Source organism: Lineus longissimus, chromosome 1, assembly GCF_910592395.1.
Source record: "Lineus longissimus chromosome 1, tnLinLong1.2, whole genome shotgun sequence".
Classification (NCBI taxonomy): Eukaryota; Metazoa; Nemertea; class Pilidiophora; order Heteronemertea; family Lineidae; genus Lineus; species Lineus longissimus.
The window spans coordinates 9,996,459-10,011,547 of record NC_088308.1 but is presented as its reverse complement, the minus strand read 5'-3'; the positions used below and the strand labels follow the sequence as shown (position 1 = coordinate 10,011,547).

Here is a 15,089-nt window from a genome sequence, read left to right as displayed (position 1 = left end):
TTACGACTTACGAATTTCATCATTCTCTAACTAGATTGCCAGTACACAGAGGATATGAAAATAAACAATATTTGAATTACAAACTATAAACTTCAACTACAAAATACACTGGAACTATGATGACGACCATGATATCAGAAAAGTCATACAAAATAATTGTTAAAAAATAAAGGAGGGATAAGAACTTCCCGGCTCAATTTCATCTATAACAGGAAGTGAAATAAAGTAATTTTATGCCCAGCTTTATAAATTTTGCTAGCCTATTCAATGATGCCTTTATTTTCATTATTTAACAGTTCACCCATTTGAAATATATTGGATCTTCGCCTGTAATATATAGGAATGAATTGAGCTCTAAGATTGTCAAGGCAAAATTCAAAAAGAGAGTGGAACTCATCACCCTTAACCCGAAGGTTGCATTTTTTGCATAATCTTCCCATAGTTCCTTCTTTTTAGGAGATCCAGTTCTTGTTACCTTTTGTGGGCGCCATCTACCATACAACAATAACATCAAAGCCGGGTCGAGGCCGCTTCCGGCATTTCACCCAGAGTGTAGTTGCCACGGTAACAGGGGTATAGTAGTCGAGTCTCCATTCCCCCATCCTGAGATACAGGTTTTTGATACTCCCACATCGTATAGGATGCATTCCCAAGGCAAAACGATTGAAAGTCGGCAGGTTATATACAAACATAATGATCCACCAGTATCTCGACCCATGACCAGTTAATGGAGAGGCCCATATTATACAGAGGCCAAGACTAAGTTATTCAGTATAACCTTTGCATCAAATATAACAAAATTTTCTGATGTGCCCGCGCTTTATAACCTACATGACAATGCAAAATAACACTGGAGGACTTTCACCAACGCTACACCACCTGTCAATCAATATCTACTTCACCTTGAAGTGTCAATCATCTCAACTCCCAATTCCCTTTCGGCTCAGCAATGAAGAGTTCATATTTCTTCCGCACTATGGCGCGGCCATATTTTCTGTCGTCACTTCCTTCCAAAAACTGACTGCTAAAAATTTCCAAACGTGTCATTTTCATCGATTTGTTTAGAATTTAGATATGATAAGATGCTTGTCGGTTACAGTCCAACCGTGCAAGCCCTCTTTGGAACCCTGTTCACGTGGGGGTTAACTGCATTGGGAGCTGCACTGGTATTCGTCTTCAAGAGAGGCCGTGTAAGACTTGACTTTTCACGATTTTTTTCCTGCCATGCCATTTGGTATGTCAGATGTATGCCTAATCATTGCCAATTGCCATGCCTGAGTGATAGTGTCCCGTAGTGATAGGCCTACACTGGACGTAGTCTGTACACTGTGACTGGCTGCTTTACTGTTACTCATTACTGAGCGTAGGGCCTACAGGGTTTAACACAAACCCAGGCCATGGGCATGGGCAGTGGCTGGCACTTCCACAAGTTCCAGGGCAGGCACAGTGTTGATCCTGAAGATAATGAGATCATTAGGATAGGAGTACAAAAATCCGGAACGAGTTTACAATCCCCGATCACACCCCAAAAAAAGGTCATCGGTTGACTAACGAAGTACCACTGTTCAATGGATTTATAGTTGAATGCGATCAAACTACGTCATTTCCGATCGGGGATTGTAAATTTTAACCAAAAATCCTAATCAATGTCCAGGTTATTGCACTTGCAGACAGACTTTTGATAGGATGGATGCTGGTCTTGCTTTAGGCCTATACGACACATAAGAAGTTGAAAAAGTTGGCCCGGAAATGACGATGATACGGCTTTAGACAATATATGGAATCGGGAATGATTGCATCCTCGCTTTGCCAGTTTGGCAGATTCCACATTTTAGCAGTCTGCCATCTTCCGGGCCAACTCTGTTAGTCATAAGTGTCGTATAGACATTGGAACCTGCAAAAAATAAATTTCACAGGCAAGGTATGTTTTGTAAAAATATACTTAAGCTTTGAAGTTGTCCATTTCTTCCAGTGTTAATGATATTTTGAATGCTTTTGGTGATGATTTGATTTTATAAAACATGATTTTTATGTCATTGCAAATTTACGCTGCCTGTGAAAAGGCCTGCAATCTTTTTAGTTTTTGGCCTGATAAGGCCGTCCTGGCCCCTGGTATCTATCCAACGTTCTCCAGTCAATTTTCTTTGGTCAGGTGGTGAACTCCGAGTGGGTTGCTGCTATGCAGCAAGAAAATGGTATTGTGGTACTGGTATGTTTGGAAAAATAGGCCCTATGCCATATACATGTACCACCTAGGGTCGGCAAAACAAACTATCTTCACAAAAGGTTTTTACGGTCATGAATGACGCCAGACAGTCAAATGCCCAGGTGGTCAATGCCCAGGCAGTCAATGCCTGTCGAGCCATTGTCTGGCACCTTTACCGTGAAGACTTATAGTCAAGATGTTTTTTTTTGCCGACCCTAGGTGGTACCGGCATATCTGGCAAAGGGTCCATTGTCTAGTGGTAGATGTGAAAAATTAGCCCACCAGTTCAAAAAAAGGGAGCAGAGTCATTTTAAAACAGTTTTAAACACCATTCATGAATATTAACAGCTCTGCGTAATTTATCTGTTCCAGCGAAAGATACTTGATGGAAGTCTTGGCTTTGCCGCCGGGGTGATGACTGCAGCCTCTTACTGGTCGTTGCTTGCCCCAGCGATTGAGATGGCAGAAAATTCTGGAAGCTATGGCTCAAACGGAGAATGGGCATTTGTACCTGTTGCCATTGGTTTTGCAGTGGGAGCTGCATTTGTGTATGCTGCTGATATACTCATGCCAATGTTTGTAAGTTATTGTGGTCCTAAGGCTTCCTAAAAAGTTAATAACTAAATTTTTATCAATAATAAATTGCACGGGAGTCAGTCCATGAAATATTTTACTTGTACACAAATGAAAGATAAATTTACTTGTTTTAGAGTCTTTGGTTGCAAGAAACTACAATGTGCATGTATGCAGTCATGTTGTTTCTTGACCTGAGTCTGCCTCACCTTCCTTTACTAAATTAAAATGATTTCAAACGATTCCTTGATGAAAACGCATACAGCATTATCAATGCTTATTTGCTCAACAAATGTTTTACCAGCACCCTGTAGAACGTAATTTAGGGCCCAAACCAAGTATAGGATTTGAAATCTATACTTGCCACAAAAAGTTGATAAGATCATAAATCAACTCTACCGGTATTCAATTGTGATGGCGGATGTCCTCTGTTGTTTCAGGGGATCGTTGATCCAAATCTTGCCCTTGCTCTGGAGAGTGAGCCAAAGAAAGAAACAGACTCAAATGATGACCTCAACTCTATTGGAACAGTTGAAGACGGAAATGTGAAAGGTATGCTTAGTTTCAGGCACCCCACAGTTCACTGTGTACATTGTTTGCATGTGTCCTGGTAGTGAATAGAAATTACAATACCGTGGCCGTAGTGCACTGTGCAGTTTTAAACTAGACAGGATAGCGCTCTATCAAAATTTCATTCTATACAGTTTCTAAAACGGTCACCTCAACCGCAGTGTTAAAATATTCAATGCCGTTTATGTAATGGACTATGTAGATGATGCAATTTATTTGAAAATTTCAAATTCTATTTCAAAATCAAATTTCCTATGAAAGAGGACATAAAAAAATGACACTTCCTTCTAGAAAGAGAATTTTAAACACAGTTCATGACATATCTAAAGGCAAAATGCCCTACTCTGAAAAAGCAAGGATAAAATGTTAGTCTTAAAGATGGCCTTTGGACATGTCACCCACAGTGGTCCACACAAACATGGGGGACTGTGTCCCAAAGCCTTGCTTAACCTCTTGACTACCGGTACCGTCCGAACGCGTCTATACCGTATTACCTATAGTAATTATTCAGAATTATGATACCAATTTTCCAAAAATTATATCAATTAGGTTTTTGGTGATAGACCCCAAAAACTATACATTTTCGTGAAGGGAATCGACAAGCCTATCGATTTGAATTGGTTGCCAGTTCATATCTGTAAATTGGTGATCAATCACCAATATGGATTGATTGATTTTTGTGATTTTCTATATGAACAGGAAAAAAACAGATTTTTTGCAAACCATGTCTTCTCTTTATTGTCAATGAAAAATTTATATATGACCAGTTACTGATCGATATTGATCGATAATCAATCACTACTTATCGGGATTTTCAACGTCCTATAACATCAACCTTTGCCTCCTTCACCCCAAACTTAGCCCACGAGCTCATATTCAACGTAAAATAATACAATAGAAACGATCCAGAAAGTCATGATACACCCCATGTGCTTCTGAGAGGCTTCCTGATTCAGCGCCAAAAATAATCAAAAGTTTCGCCATCTATACATTTTAGGTCAAACTAGAGGCTCTCACGCCATTTCATACAACCCATAGCAACTCCATACACCGATCAAATAACGATAGGCTATACCTAATTATGTACAGAAAATAATTAGGCAGCGACCGAAAAAACCGTGCAGCGGTAAAAACTTGACTTCAATAGCTACCGACTATTGTTGTCGCCGGTATTCAACTGGTTAAGAAGTTTTATTTTAGCTTGCAATGAATAATTATTTTTCCAGCAGAGTATAACTTTGGTATTTTGTTGTTAAATCTAAAAAATATTTCCAGGTGTCTACCCTATGTCCACAACAACTGCTACAAAACGCCGCTTGACAGATACTCCACCAAACTCTGTGATAAATGATGGCATTTACTCCGAGCCTGAAAAGAAGCAAAACACAGCTAGTTGGCGGCGAATTTTACTCTTAATTGTGGCAATAACTGTACATAACATTCCTGAGGGTCTTGCAGTGGGGGTCGGATTTGGTGCGATTGGGAAGTCGTCAAAGGCTACTTTTGAAAATGCACGGTAGGTGAATTAGGTCAGTTTGGATGCTGAAAGAAAGTGGTAAAATAGGTTGATGAATTTTAAACATCTTAAATTACCCAGAGCATTTAATGAAATGAATCAATGATTATACATGTAATATATGTGATGGAGAGGCATTCATGCTGAAAACAAACATTTTTTGACTTGGAAAAAGTTGAATCAACAACACTAATTCTGCTCATGAAATTGTGTCTTTTTGCCGGTGTTGGTCTCAAATATCGTCAATAGTTTACCACTATGAATATCACATACCTTCCATAAAAACTTGCACTATGACACGCAAATCATCCATTTCTCATTTCATAAACTGATTTTATATATTGTGGCTCGCAGTCCTGAGGTTGGCTCCACTGTTAGTGTCCTTCTGCATGTACAGATCAGTGATCTTCTTGTCCTTGTCTTTCAGGAATCTTGCCATTGGTATAGGTATCCAAAATTTCCCCGAGGGGCTGGCAGTTAGTTTACCATTGAGGGGAGCAGGACTCTCTGTCTGGAAAAGTTTTTGGTATGTGCGTAGTTTTAAATTACATTGGGTGCTCTTGGCTACCAAACCAGGTATCAAAACTCACACGAGTGTTATTGGAACCACAGCAAGCAACCAAACCAACCTTTAGAGCCATTTTTCAGTTTCATAATTTTACAATAATTTCATGGATGGAAGGATCGATAGGAAGTCAAGGGCCCCCGAAATCTGTAAATTGGAAAATGCGCACAGAATTTGCCATACCACATAATTAGAGGTTTTCAGAGTTTAAAGGGACAATATAGGCAGCAGCTAGGCCGGCAAGATAAAGTTACACAAAGCCGCCAATAGGAGTTTCTCACATCTTACAGTAGGTTGAAATGATTCCCTCTAGTACGAGGAATATATTTCGTGATGAGTCTGACATGACCAAGGCCCTTTACTGTGTATACTAGTCACTTGAAGATGGCCAAATTAGCCCCTCTCCTCCTCTCTATAGTTCCCCGATAAAAAGCAGATTTTGGACAGGGAATTTGCAAAATAAAAAAAATGCTTTTTATAAAATGAGATTATTCCATTTCCTCAAGCAGCCTGAATTTTAATACCTCTCATTCTTTGTTATTCTAGGTATGGTCAATTAAGTGGTATGGTTGAACCAATAGCAGGTTTGATTGGTGCCTTTGCTGTCTCAGTGGCTGAGCCCATTCTCCCGTATGCTCTTGCCTTTGCTGCTGGTGCCATGATCTATGTTGTGGTCGATGATATCATTCCTGAGGCTCAACAAGGGTAGGTCAGCTTTAATTTCATATACAGTAGAACCTCTATATTAAGGACACCCTCGGGACTGACAAGTGCTGTCCTTAATACAGTGGTGTCCTGATTAGTGAGGTCAAATTGAATGGAAACAACCAAAACTAGTGTCCTTAATAAAGAGGTTGTCCTTATTAGAGAGGTGTCCGCTAAGGGAAATTCCACTGTATTGTATATCAGTATCGTAAAAAAACCTATTGAGTGTATGCCAGCTTTGCCCCAGTCAACCTGTGACAGCTTGACCATGCATATTTGAGCCGAGGTTTTGTTCTGAGAACAGGCAACATGATCGCATTACTAGAGAGGTTGATAACAGAATTAGTGACCAATTTGGACCAAAATTGGTGTCTTACATGTCTCATAGTGAAGGTGCCAACTGAGGTCACAACTAAAGGTAGATTCCACTGTATTATCTCATGGGGTTCTACAATATTTCAACATCGAAATAGTGTGTTTTTTTTTTAATGTCTTCTTATTGTTTATTTTGTGTGGCTAATTTCAAATTTCAGTGGGAAGACCACAACATATGCATTGATAGAGAAGTGTCTTGATTACCATGGTCAAATTGAATAGAAATAACAAATAACAAATAGGTCTCAACTCAAGGAGATTCCACTGTAGTATCATGTGCATAATGGATTCAATTCGAACATTGTACAATATTTCAACATCTCCGTAATATAAATGGTGATTTTTTGGGGAAATTTTTTGCCATTGTATATTTCATGATTAATTTCATATTTCAGAGGCAATGGCAAAATAGCTTCCTGGTGGACGATAGTAGGCTTCCTAGTCATGATGTCGTTAGACGTTGGTCTAGGTTGATCCAGGAATATCAGTTAGGTATGTCTATTTCACTTGACTCTCATGATGTTTATAGACATTGGTCTTAGCTGATCAAAGCAATATTCACTTGGGTCAGTAGAGTTTACTCTTTACTCTCAATGGTAATTATTTACAGCAGCAGCACATTGTGTCAACCTTGTACCCCCCCCCCCCCCCCCCTCGCCGACCCGTCAGGAGTTCGTCATTTGGCATATATTTCATGGACCAAGATTCAACACTTGTTCACCCAGGAAATGAATTTGTCAGGGACTCACCCCAAATCTTATAATTTATAATAGTATGCTGCACTATTTTGTCGTTTATGGAGAGATTTCTTTGTCTAAGTGAAGCTGGGGACAGCGTCTAAGAGTTGTTACAAAGTATGTTCTGTAAAAATGTAGCCACCGTACTCAGGTATATTCACATCAGAAACTTATGAGATATCTCAAAACCTTGCAAAGAACAAAAGCCTAAATTTAATATTTATGATATACAAAATGTATTACATGAACATCAAATCTGGTATTTAGTCACCAGGGCCCGGTTGTTCAAAAGCACAAAGGTCCATGTAGTATTGAGTTTATGGACAATGTAACATATATTTCACTCTGTTTGTATCATATGGTATTTTTGCAGGTTTTCTCATCAAAACACACAGTCACAGATTTGTTTGATGCAATCTGTTGCTTTCCCACAGTTTGTTGATGAACCATGATGATATATGCAGTGGCTCTCAGCCCTTTTAGTTTATTCAAATTGAACGTACGTGCAATGTAATAAGCTTAACTAAGTAGTGACAGTGAGATTTTTTCCGCTGATATACATGTCGTCTGTTGTCGGTTTCCTGAAAAATCTTTTTATAGTGCCGAAAAGGATTTAAACTTCTGTACATAATTTTCTCTTTCTCTTTCAGGTTAATGAGAAAGGTAGAGAACATCTGTCCTGCTGATCAAGTCGGGAGTTCAGAATAAAATTTGTTGTTAGAACTGTCAGGAAAATGTCGATGAAGTATATGTCATTTAATCATCAGATCCCGCCCAGGCAGCTCGGATCTCGCCCAGGCAGCTCTGATTATTTTCCCTTTCCGACGTATTGCTCATCACTTAGTAGGGTAACAAAATAGCATCACAGATTATTTTCAATTTTCTAGAGGTTAATTTATTCTCCTATGGTACTACGCATGTACATCCCGACTCTCATGCATTTGCATCACTACCATCGAGCTCCACAAACCCATGACGGATTCCATCGATTTTCCTGTTTTCTTGGCACGCTCTGGGTGCGTGACCCAATCACATCGCTGGTTTGAAAACTTAAAGAGGGCAAAGGTCAACGCTGATCGCACGTTGTCCAACCTCGTCGCCTGTTTTGGCAACGGACCAACTAATGCAATTGTTAGTGTATTTTTAGAATCCGTTTAATGGGCACAGGGTTGTAGGCAGAAATTCATTCAAGAAATTCAAGACAAAAACTAGCTTTAACTTCTCAAATTCTAAGGTACTTTTCCTCTACCTGTTTCCCCTGCGCCATGGCAAAACATGAATTATCACAATTTTAAATTGTGTTGTCGTGGATATTTCAAATCGTATTGTTGCTCAGAATTCGATACAACTGAAGTTGCTGAGATCATTGTTCTGATTGGTCCAAAATCGAGGCTACTTACCTGGGCCAAAAAACAGCTTCTGAGTTGGAAAATGTCAATGGTTTGGGTGAGTGATTTAGCGATCTCAAAAAATTGCAGGTCAAGATGATGTTACAATCAATCACAACGGTCTCCACTTAAAGACAAAATCATTGTATGCGATTTTGCTCAGGCATAACTATTAATGGTGGTGATTACTTTTGAAGTTGTTCAAGTAGGCAGCAGGGGTAAAAGCGTATTATGTAATCACCTGTCCTCCCTTCCATTTGCCAGACTAACTGCGATACGACAACCAAAATACATGCTACCATTGCCAAAGTTGTTTTAGCCCGCTTAATAGGCCAAGTTCGATTTTAAGTGCAATTCGATTCCTCATTTGGCTACCAGGGAGCTTTTTGTAAAAAACTAAAAATTACTGTTTGTTAATCATGCTTTAAGCTAGGGTGCTCCAATTATATCTTAGGTATATCTATTGAGGATACATCATATATAATACGGGTGTTTGAATTGGCCTTGTTTAAAGGGAAAACTTGGTCAAATGGCGGAAAATGGTTGATTCCTTATTGGTGCCCTTGTCAGCGCTCTGGCGTCATCATGTTTTGGACGGATCCTTTCAATTTTTCATATGTATGTATATGACCCTAAAATGTAGGTCGAGTTCGATTTTTGGTGCGATGTGATTCTTAGTTTGCCAACTAGGTGGCTTTTTCTGAAAAACTTGAAACTGGTCTAGCTCCCATATCCTTTGAGGTATACATGTATATCCCTTGAGCTATGATGCTCATATTTCTACTATAGGTGCAGCTACTAAAGGTACATCATATATATTAGTACATATTTTTGTTTCTACCGAATTCCAAAACATCCCCCCCCCGAATTCCTACTGCCAAGCGGGCACAGTGCCCTTGGCATTATTTTTGTAGGTAGCCGGTGAAACTTTCTTGATAGAGGTTAAACTTTAAGACGCTTGTGAAAATCAATTGTCAACAGCTCCAAAATTCTGTTCCCCATGCCTGGGAGTTGGAAATGATGGTAGCAAATGATAATTTTAGTCGCTTAGTAACTTTAAATGTACGACTAGAATTTAACTTCAACTTTCGCACTTTTCGCCATAGGAGCCTTCCATCTGGTAGTATGTGCTATGCATCTGAGTGGGAAGGGAATAGAAGGGGTTTGAAAATTTTGGCATTGCTTCACATCTCCCTGGTAAAAGTGCTTGTAGATTTTTACCATTTTATGGGGAGCAGGCGGAGATGTATCTAAAAATCCAGACTTATGCATACTACTAAATGATTGGCCCCATACAGCTTAATCTACTCGCAGCTACTTGTAACCAAGATCATTGCCATGTCCTGGCCTCGGAGCAGCCAAGGACATGAAAAGTCATGCACACCCTGGAGAATCAATTCCCAACATTGCCAAGCATCTTATCAGGCCTTCCTGTTTGCCGAGTGCGTGTCCTGGGAAAGGTAAATTTAATTAATGAAGTTAGAAAAAATGCGTTGTTGAGTCTTTCAACGAAATTTGTTCATCTGGTGATAAGATTCTTCAAACATGATTTGCATCAAATAAAGAGAAAAATTCACTGCTGGTTTGTCCTATGGAAAGCGAACAAATTGTAAAATATGAATGGATGGATTTTTAGCGTGCACCACAGAGTATTAAACCTGCTGGTTAATTTACCTTGAAATTTATTTCATTCTCCAGGGTGATGCATGTCAAGCATATTCTGCTTACCAATATTATTATACTGAAACTGGAAGGTTTTTTTTAGATTAGAAAAATTTGTTGTCTTCCCCAATTGTTGTCCACAATGTATAAGAAGTCTCTGAGCAGATTTGTCAAAAATGTTAAGCTGAAATTGATTGATTGATTGATTTATACTTGACAAATACTTCCTATCTTTTGAACTGCTTGCCCCACAGCTGAACATTCCTGGGCCGATGACCCACAGTCTATTCACGTTCATTGAAAAAACTTATTCATACTTCATAAAGCATGTATCAGTCAAGAAGCACCTGTAAAAATGTGTTTGATAGACCAAGTCAAAATCCTCAATTGAGATATGTTTTCATGGATAAACTTTATTAAAAATGTGATGCACTTAAACGGCTAGTGCACAAGATGGGATTTGCATGGGATTAAATAACATTTCCAGCTCCAGTCAACGAGTTGGGTAACTGAGGTTATCTCTGAACTGATGGTATTTGCTATGATCAGCCAGTACAAACCAAGAATGGGTACTCATTAACCTGTGATATTTACGTTGTCTATTTTTTTAGTCCAGTCAAAATATGAAAAAGGCCTAACCACCACTAATTGCGAATAGTGGTGGGGGGTCTAGTCATAATTTGACTGGACTATTAGAATACACTACAGGGTGTGTCAATGAAAATGGTACACTTAAAAGACTGCAGTTGTTTTTTGGTACACCCAGTAATTCTGACAATGCATTTCTATGAAGGTACCGACTGGACAGTTGCAGCATCAAAATCAGTATTCGGCGATTGGTCATGGTGTACGAGAAGGGTGTGAAAAGTGGCTTGCGCGAAAGAAGAAGTGAGAAAGAACGGCACAGTGATTTCGTTTTCTGCATGGTGATGCAAGCCCAAATCCGGTGCAAGTCCTTTTCGACACCTTTTCTCTGAACAGCTATTGTGAATGACTTACAAGTTTGGTTAGTCAGATGGTGTGGTTTCTGAAGTCAAGCAACACGTTTACCTTGTGTCCATAAAATATGATGAAGAATGCACAGCCATTTTCTGAAGTGTATAATTTTTATTGTTACACTCTATAGTGCAATCTGTGATTATTTACCACTTTTGCAGGTTTGAGCAGGAACCATTCTGTTAGTCGGTCCATTACCTCCCCTTGGTGTAATGGAGTCTGGGTCGGCGGAGTTGATCCAAGGCTTGAGGGGTCAAGATGAGCATGAACTGGAAGCCTCAGGTTGTTTCGGCCAGCTACTTCTTCTTCATAGCGGGTAGATATATTGAGACGGTTTATAACCGACTAGATGTTTTCTTCACAAAAAAATATACTCGGTGCATTCAAAAATACTTTAAAAAAAATTATTGCAGTGATACAATGTAGGTGACCAACACGTCATTGACGGTGCTATTTCATGTGAACAGTTTGATAAACATAAGCATTCAAAACCACTATATCTTCTGTTTCTGCGAATTTTTTACTCTCTGAAGTATCTCTGTATGTTATGAGTGAATGCACCCCATTTGATCAGTATCAAATAATGTGCGCATTACCTAATGATATGCTGTTGGCAAGCATATACACCGGTAAAAATGGTGATGCGAGTTAAAAAAACATTGACACCAGCTGGGAAATTGACAGGGAGTTAAGGTTAGTTCACTTTCCCATGCTTGTTAGATGTAGCAAACTGACCAGAAGAGATAGCTAGTTTGAATGAACGTAGCTTGGATTTGCAACTCTCATTTTATATTCACTACACCTGAATACATGAGGTTTCTACTATCAATGGTGCCTCATTTGAGGATATTGGATGTGCTCAGTACAAAGATAGTAGAAATCTTTTTACCAGTAAACAGGGGTAGATCATATTCAATCTGTCATTCAAGCTGGTGATGAAGATGTTCTTGCTCTTGTTCATCATCTAAAATTATTAGCATGACAAGTTTGCTCCATCTGGCAAGTGTAAGGAAATCGCTTTGCCCAAAATCTGTTGATTTCCCACATGTGCTGCCATTTATTCCGGCGTATATGCTTGCCAACAGCACATATATTTGATATCATCCATATTCTTTGATATTGACAATGGGAGAAATGTAGAAGTTATTGTAATGTGGGTTTCTTTGGGTTATGGAAAGTCTGAATATTCTCATTTTGAGTTCAGCAGTTTTGTATTACAGTAGTATAGTAACACTATTAAATACTAGATATTTTACTATTGTTGAGGTTGATGGTGAATAAATTTTTCTTTTTATACTTACAAACGTTATTTCATTTGATGTGTTTTTTTAAAAGAAAAAGCGGGTAATCCCATGTCTTAATCCAAATGCTGTGTCAAGATCAGCTCTTCTGATCCCCATTCAAATATTGAAATACATACCACAAAGTGCATTTTCGTTGGCAGTGAAAATGTACCAATTTACTGCTTGTTCCCTTCAACAATAGGCCGGGCCTAGTTGAGTACAATGACAATGACGTCGCATAGAAAATCGTCTTTATCACAATAAAGAGGTCCTGTGGTGTTTATCATAGTTTCAGGTTGTTCCATATTTGTCTTTGGGGCACCATGTCACAACCAGAATGCGCTGATAAGTTCACTGAACACTGTTTGATTGGTTTCCGGCTCAAGTTGACTCCTTTCATCTTTTCCTCCTGGAACAGATTGGATGCTGGGGCAACTTTAATTTTCAAGCCCACAAGTTGTAATGGGAAAATTGAGACTTCTACTGACCGAATCTGACCTCTCCTGTCTCACCGGGTGAGAAGGACATTTGAGCTGCCATGCCCGATTCGGTCTGGTTGTGACTCTCTCATCGCTCTTACCGTGATGGGCCGACGTCGTTTTCAAGCTCGCAAGGTGTAATGGGAAAATTGAGACGCCTACAGAACGAATATGACCTCCCCCGTCTGCTCTGTCTCAACGGGTGAGAAGGGCGTTTGAGCTGGCATGCCCGATTCGGTCTGGTTGTGACTCCCTCATCGCTCTTACCGTGATGGGCCGATGTCGTTTTCAAGCCCACAAGGTTTAATGGGGAGACACCTACAGACCGAATCTGACCTCCCCCGTCTGCTCTGTCTCACCGGATGAGAAGAACGTTTGAGCTGCCATGCCCGATTCGGTCTGGTTGTGACTCCCTCATCGCTCTTACCGTGATGGGCCGATGTCGTTTTCAAGCCCACAAGCTAGGTTTAATGGGGAGACACCTACAGACCGAATCTGACCTCCCCCGTCTGCTCTGTCTCACCGGATGAGAAGAACATTTGAGCTGGCTTCCCGATTCGGTCTGGTTGTGACTCCCTCATCGCTCCTACCGTGATGGGCTGACGTAGTTTTCAAGCCCCCAAGGTGTAGTGGGAAAATTGAGACGCCTACAGATCGAATATGACCTCCCCGGTCTGCTCTGTCTCACCGGATGAGAAGAACGTTTGAGCTGGCTACCTGATTCGGTCTGGTTGTGACTCCCTCATCGCTCTTACCGTGATGGGCCGATGTCGTTTTCAAGCCCACAAGGTTTAATGGGGAGACACCTACAGACCGAATCTGACCTCCCCCGTCTGCTCTGTCTCACCGGATGAGAAGAACGTTTGAGCTGGCTACCTGATTCGGTCTGGTTGTGACTCCCTCATCGCTCTTACCGTGATGGGCCGATGTCGTTTTCAAGCCTTCAAGGTTTAATGGGGAGACACCTACAGACCGAATCTGACCTCCCCCGTCTGCTCTGTCTCACAGGATGAGAAGAACGTTTGAGCTGGCTACCTGATTCGGTCTGGTTGTGACTCCCTCATCGCTCTTGTCGTGATGGACAGACGTCGCTTTCAAGCCCACAAGGTGTAATGGGAGTCTTCGTCTCTTCAAGCACCGACGAGGCTTGCCCCGTCCTGTTTGAAATCTGCGTGTGGTCACATGGCACAGATTGTGTGTGCTAGGTTTTCTATGTTCTTCTCAGATTTGGCGTGGCTTGCAACTTATGTTGTCAATATGATTCGGTTATAAATTGTACCCCACAAACGTTGCCCTTCCTGTAGATACTGTGTCATCTCTCTGTGGCATTCCTGGTAACATAGCGATTAGAAATACACTTGGTATCGAGTTGTCTTTGCTAATATTAGGATGTGTCATTGTCTTTGTATGACACTAAATTTTCAAGCTGTCACCCTGTCTTCGCTAATATAAGGATTATGACATTGTCTTCTGTATGACACTCCATCTAAAACTGTTACACACGGTCTTTGCTAATATCAAGATGAGACATTGTCTTCTGTATATAATTGGTGTGTCGTGACACTCTGTATTCAAGCTGTCACATCGTCGTCACAAGGATTATGATGTGACACTTCTTTCTGTAGAGTGACATAATGATGACACTTTACTTGTAATCAACCCGTAACATTGTCTCAGCTCATTCGCTTGTTAGCAGCACAGTTATGCTGCCAGTTCTTAGTTGGTCTGGTTGTGACTGTCTCAACTCTTTTATTGCATGGGCAAGACTATGGAGTAGCAAGGTTCGATTCATTTTGGTTGTGACCACCGTGACCACCGAATTCGTGCAGTTAGCTTGTCACCGTTTAAAATTTATCATAATTTTAGCAATACCGTGGTACCGCCAGTCTGAATTTTGTCTGGTGGTGACTGCCTCATCTATATCATTGTATGAGCTAGACGGTTTTGCAGCCTCGAATGATTTGGTCTGTTGTGACTGTCTCGATTCGTTCACCCAGTTTGCAACGCGATGGAGTTGTTAGGCCCAATTCAATG

At 40.3% G+C, this 15,089-nt stretch overlaps 1 protein-coding gene across 1 annotated transcript; it reads left to right on the top strand.

Moving 5' to 3' along the window:
• The first annotated feature begins 1,023 nt into the window (after positions 1-1,023).
• On the top strand, positions 1,024-12,583 carry LOC135488079 (zinc transporter ZIP11-like). Its single transcript, XM_064772485.1, has 8 exons — positions 1,024-1,190; positions 2,579-2,785; positions 3,220-3,331; positions 4,625-4,865; positions 5,293-5,391; positions 5,977-6,135; positions 6,906-7,002; positions 7,898-12,583. Exons 1-7 carry the CDS (start codon positions 1,083-1,085, stop codon positions 6,982-6,984), a joined length of 1,005 nt encoding a protein of 334 aa, XP_064628555.1. The 5' UTR covers positions 1,024-1,082; the 3' UTR covers positions 6,985-7,002; positions 7,898-12,583.
• The last annotated feature ends 2,506 nt before the right edge of the window (positions 12,584-15,089 follow it).

Bases quoted from the DNA above. Each gene is read 5' to 3' on its own strand.
- LOC135488079 (XM_064772485.1), top strand. From the start codon at position 1,083: ATGCTTGTCGGTTACAGTCCAACCGTGCAAGCCCTCTTTGGAACCCTG. The intron at 4,866-5,292 runs GTAGGTGAATTA...CTTGTCTTTCAG, and splicing joins GCTACTTTTGAAAATGCACG to GAATCTTGCCATTGGTATAG. The intron at 6,136-6,905 runs GTAGGTCAGCTT...TTCATATTTCAG, and splicing joins ATTCCTGAGGCTCAACAAGG to AGGCAATGGCAAAATAGCTT.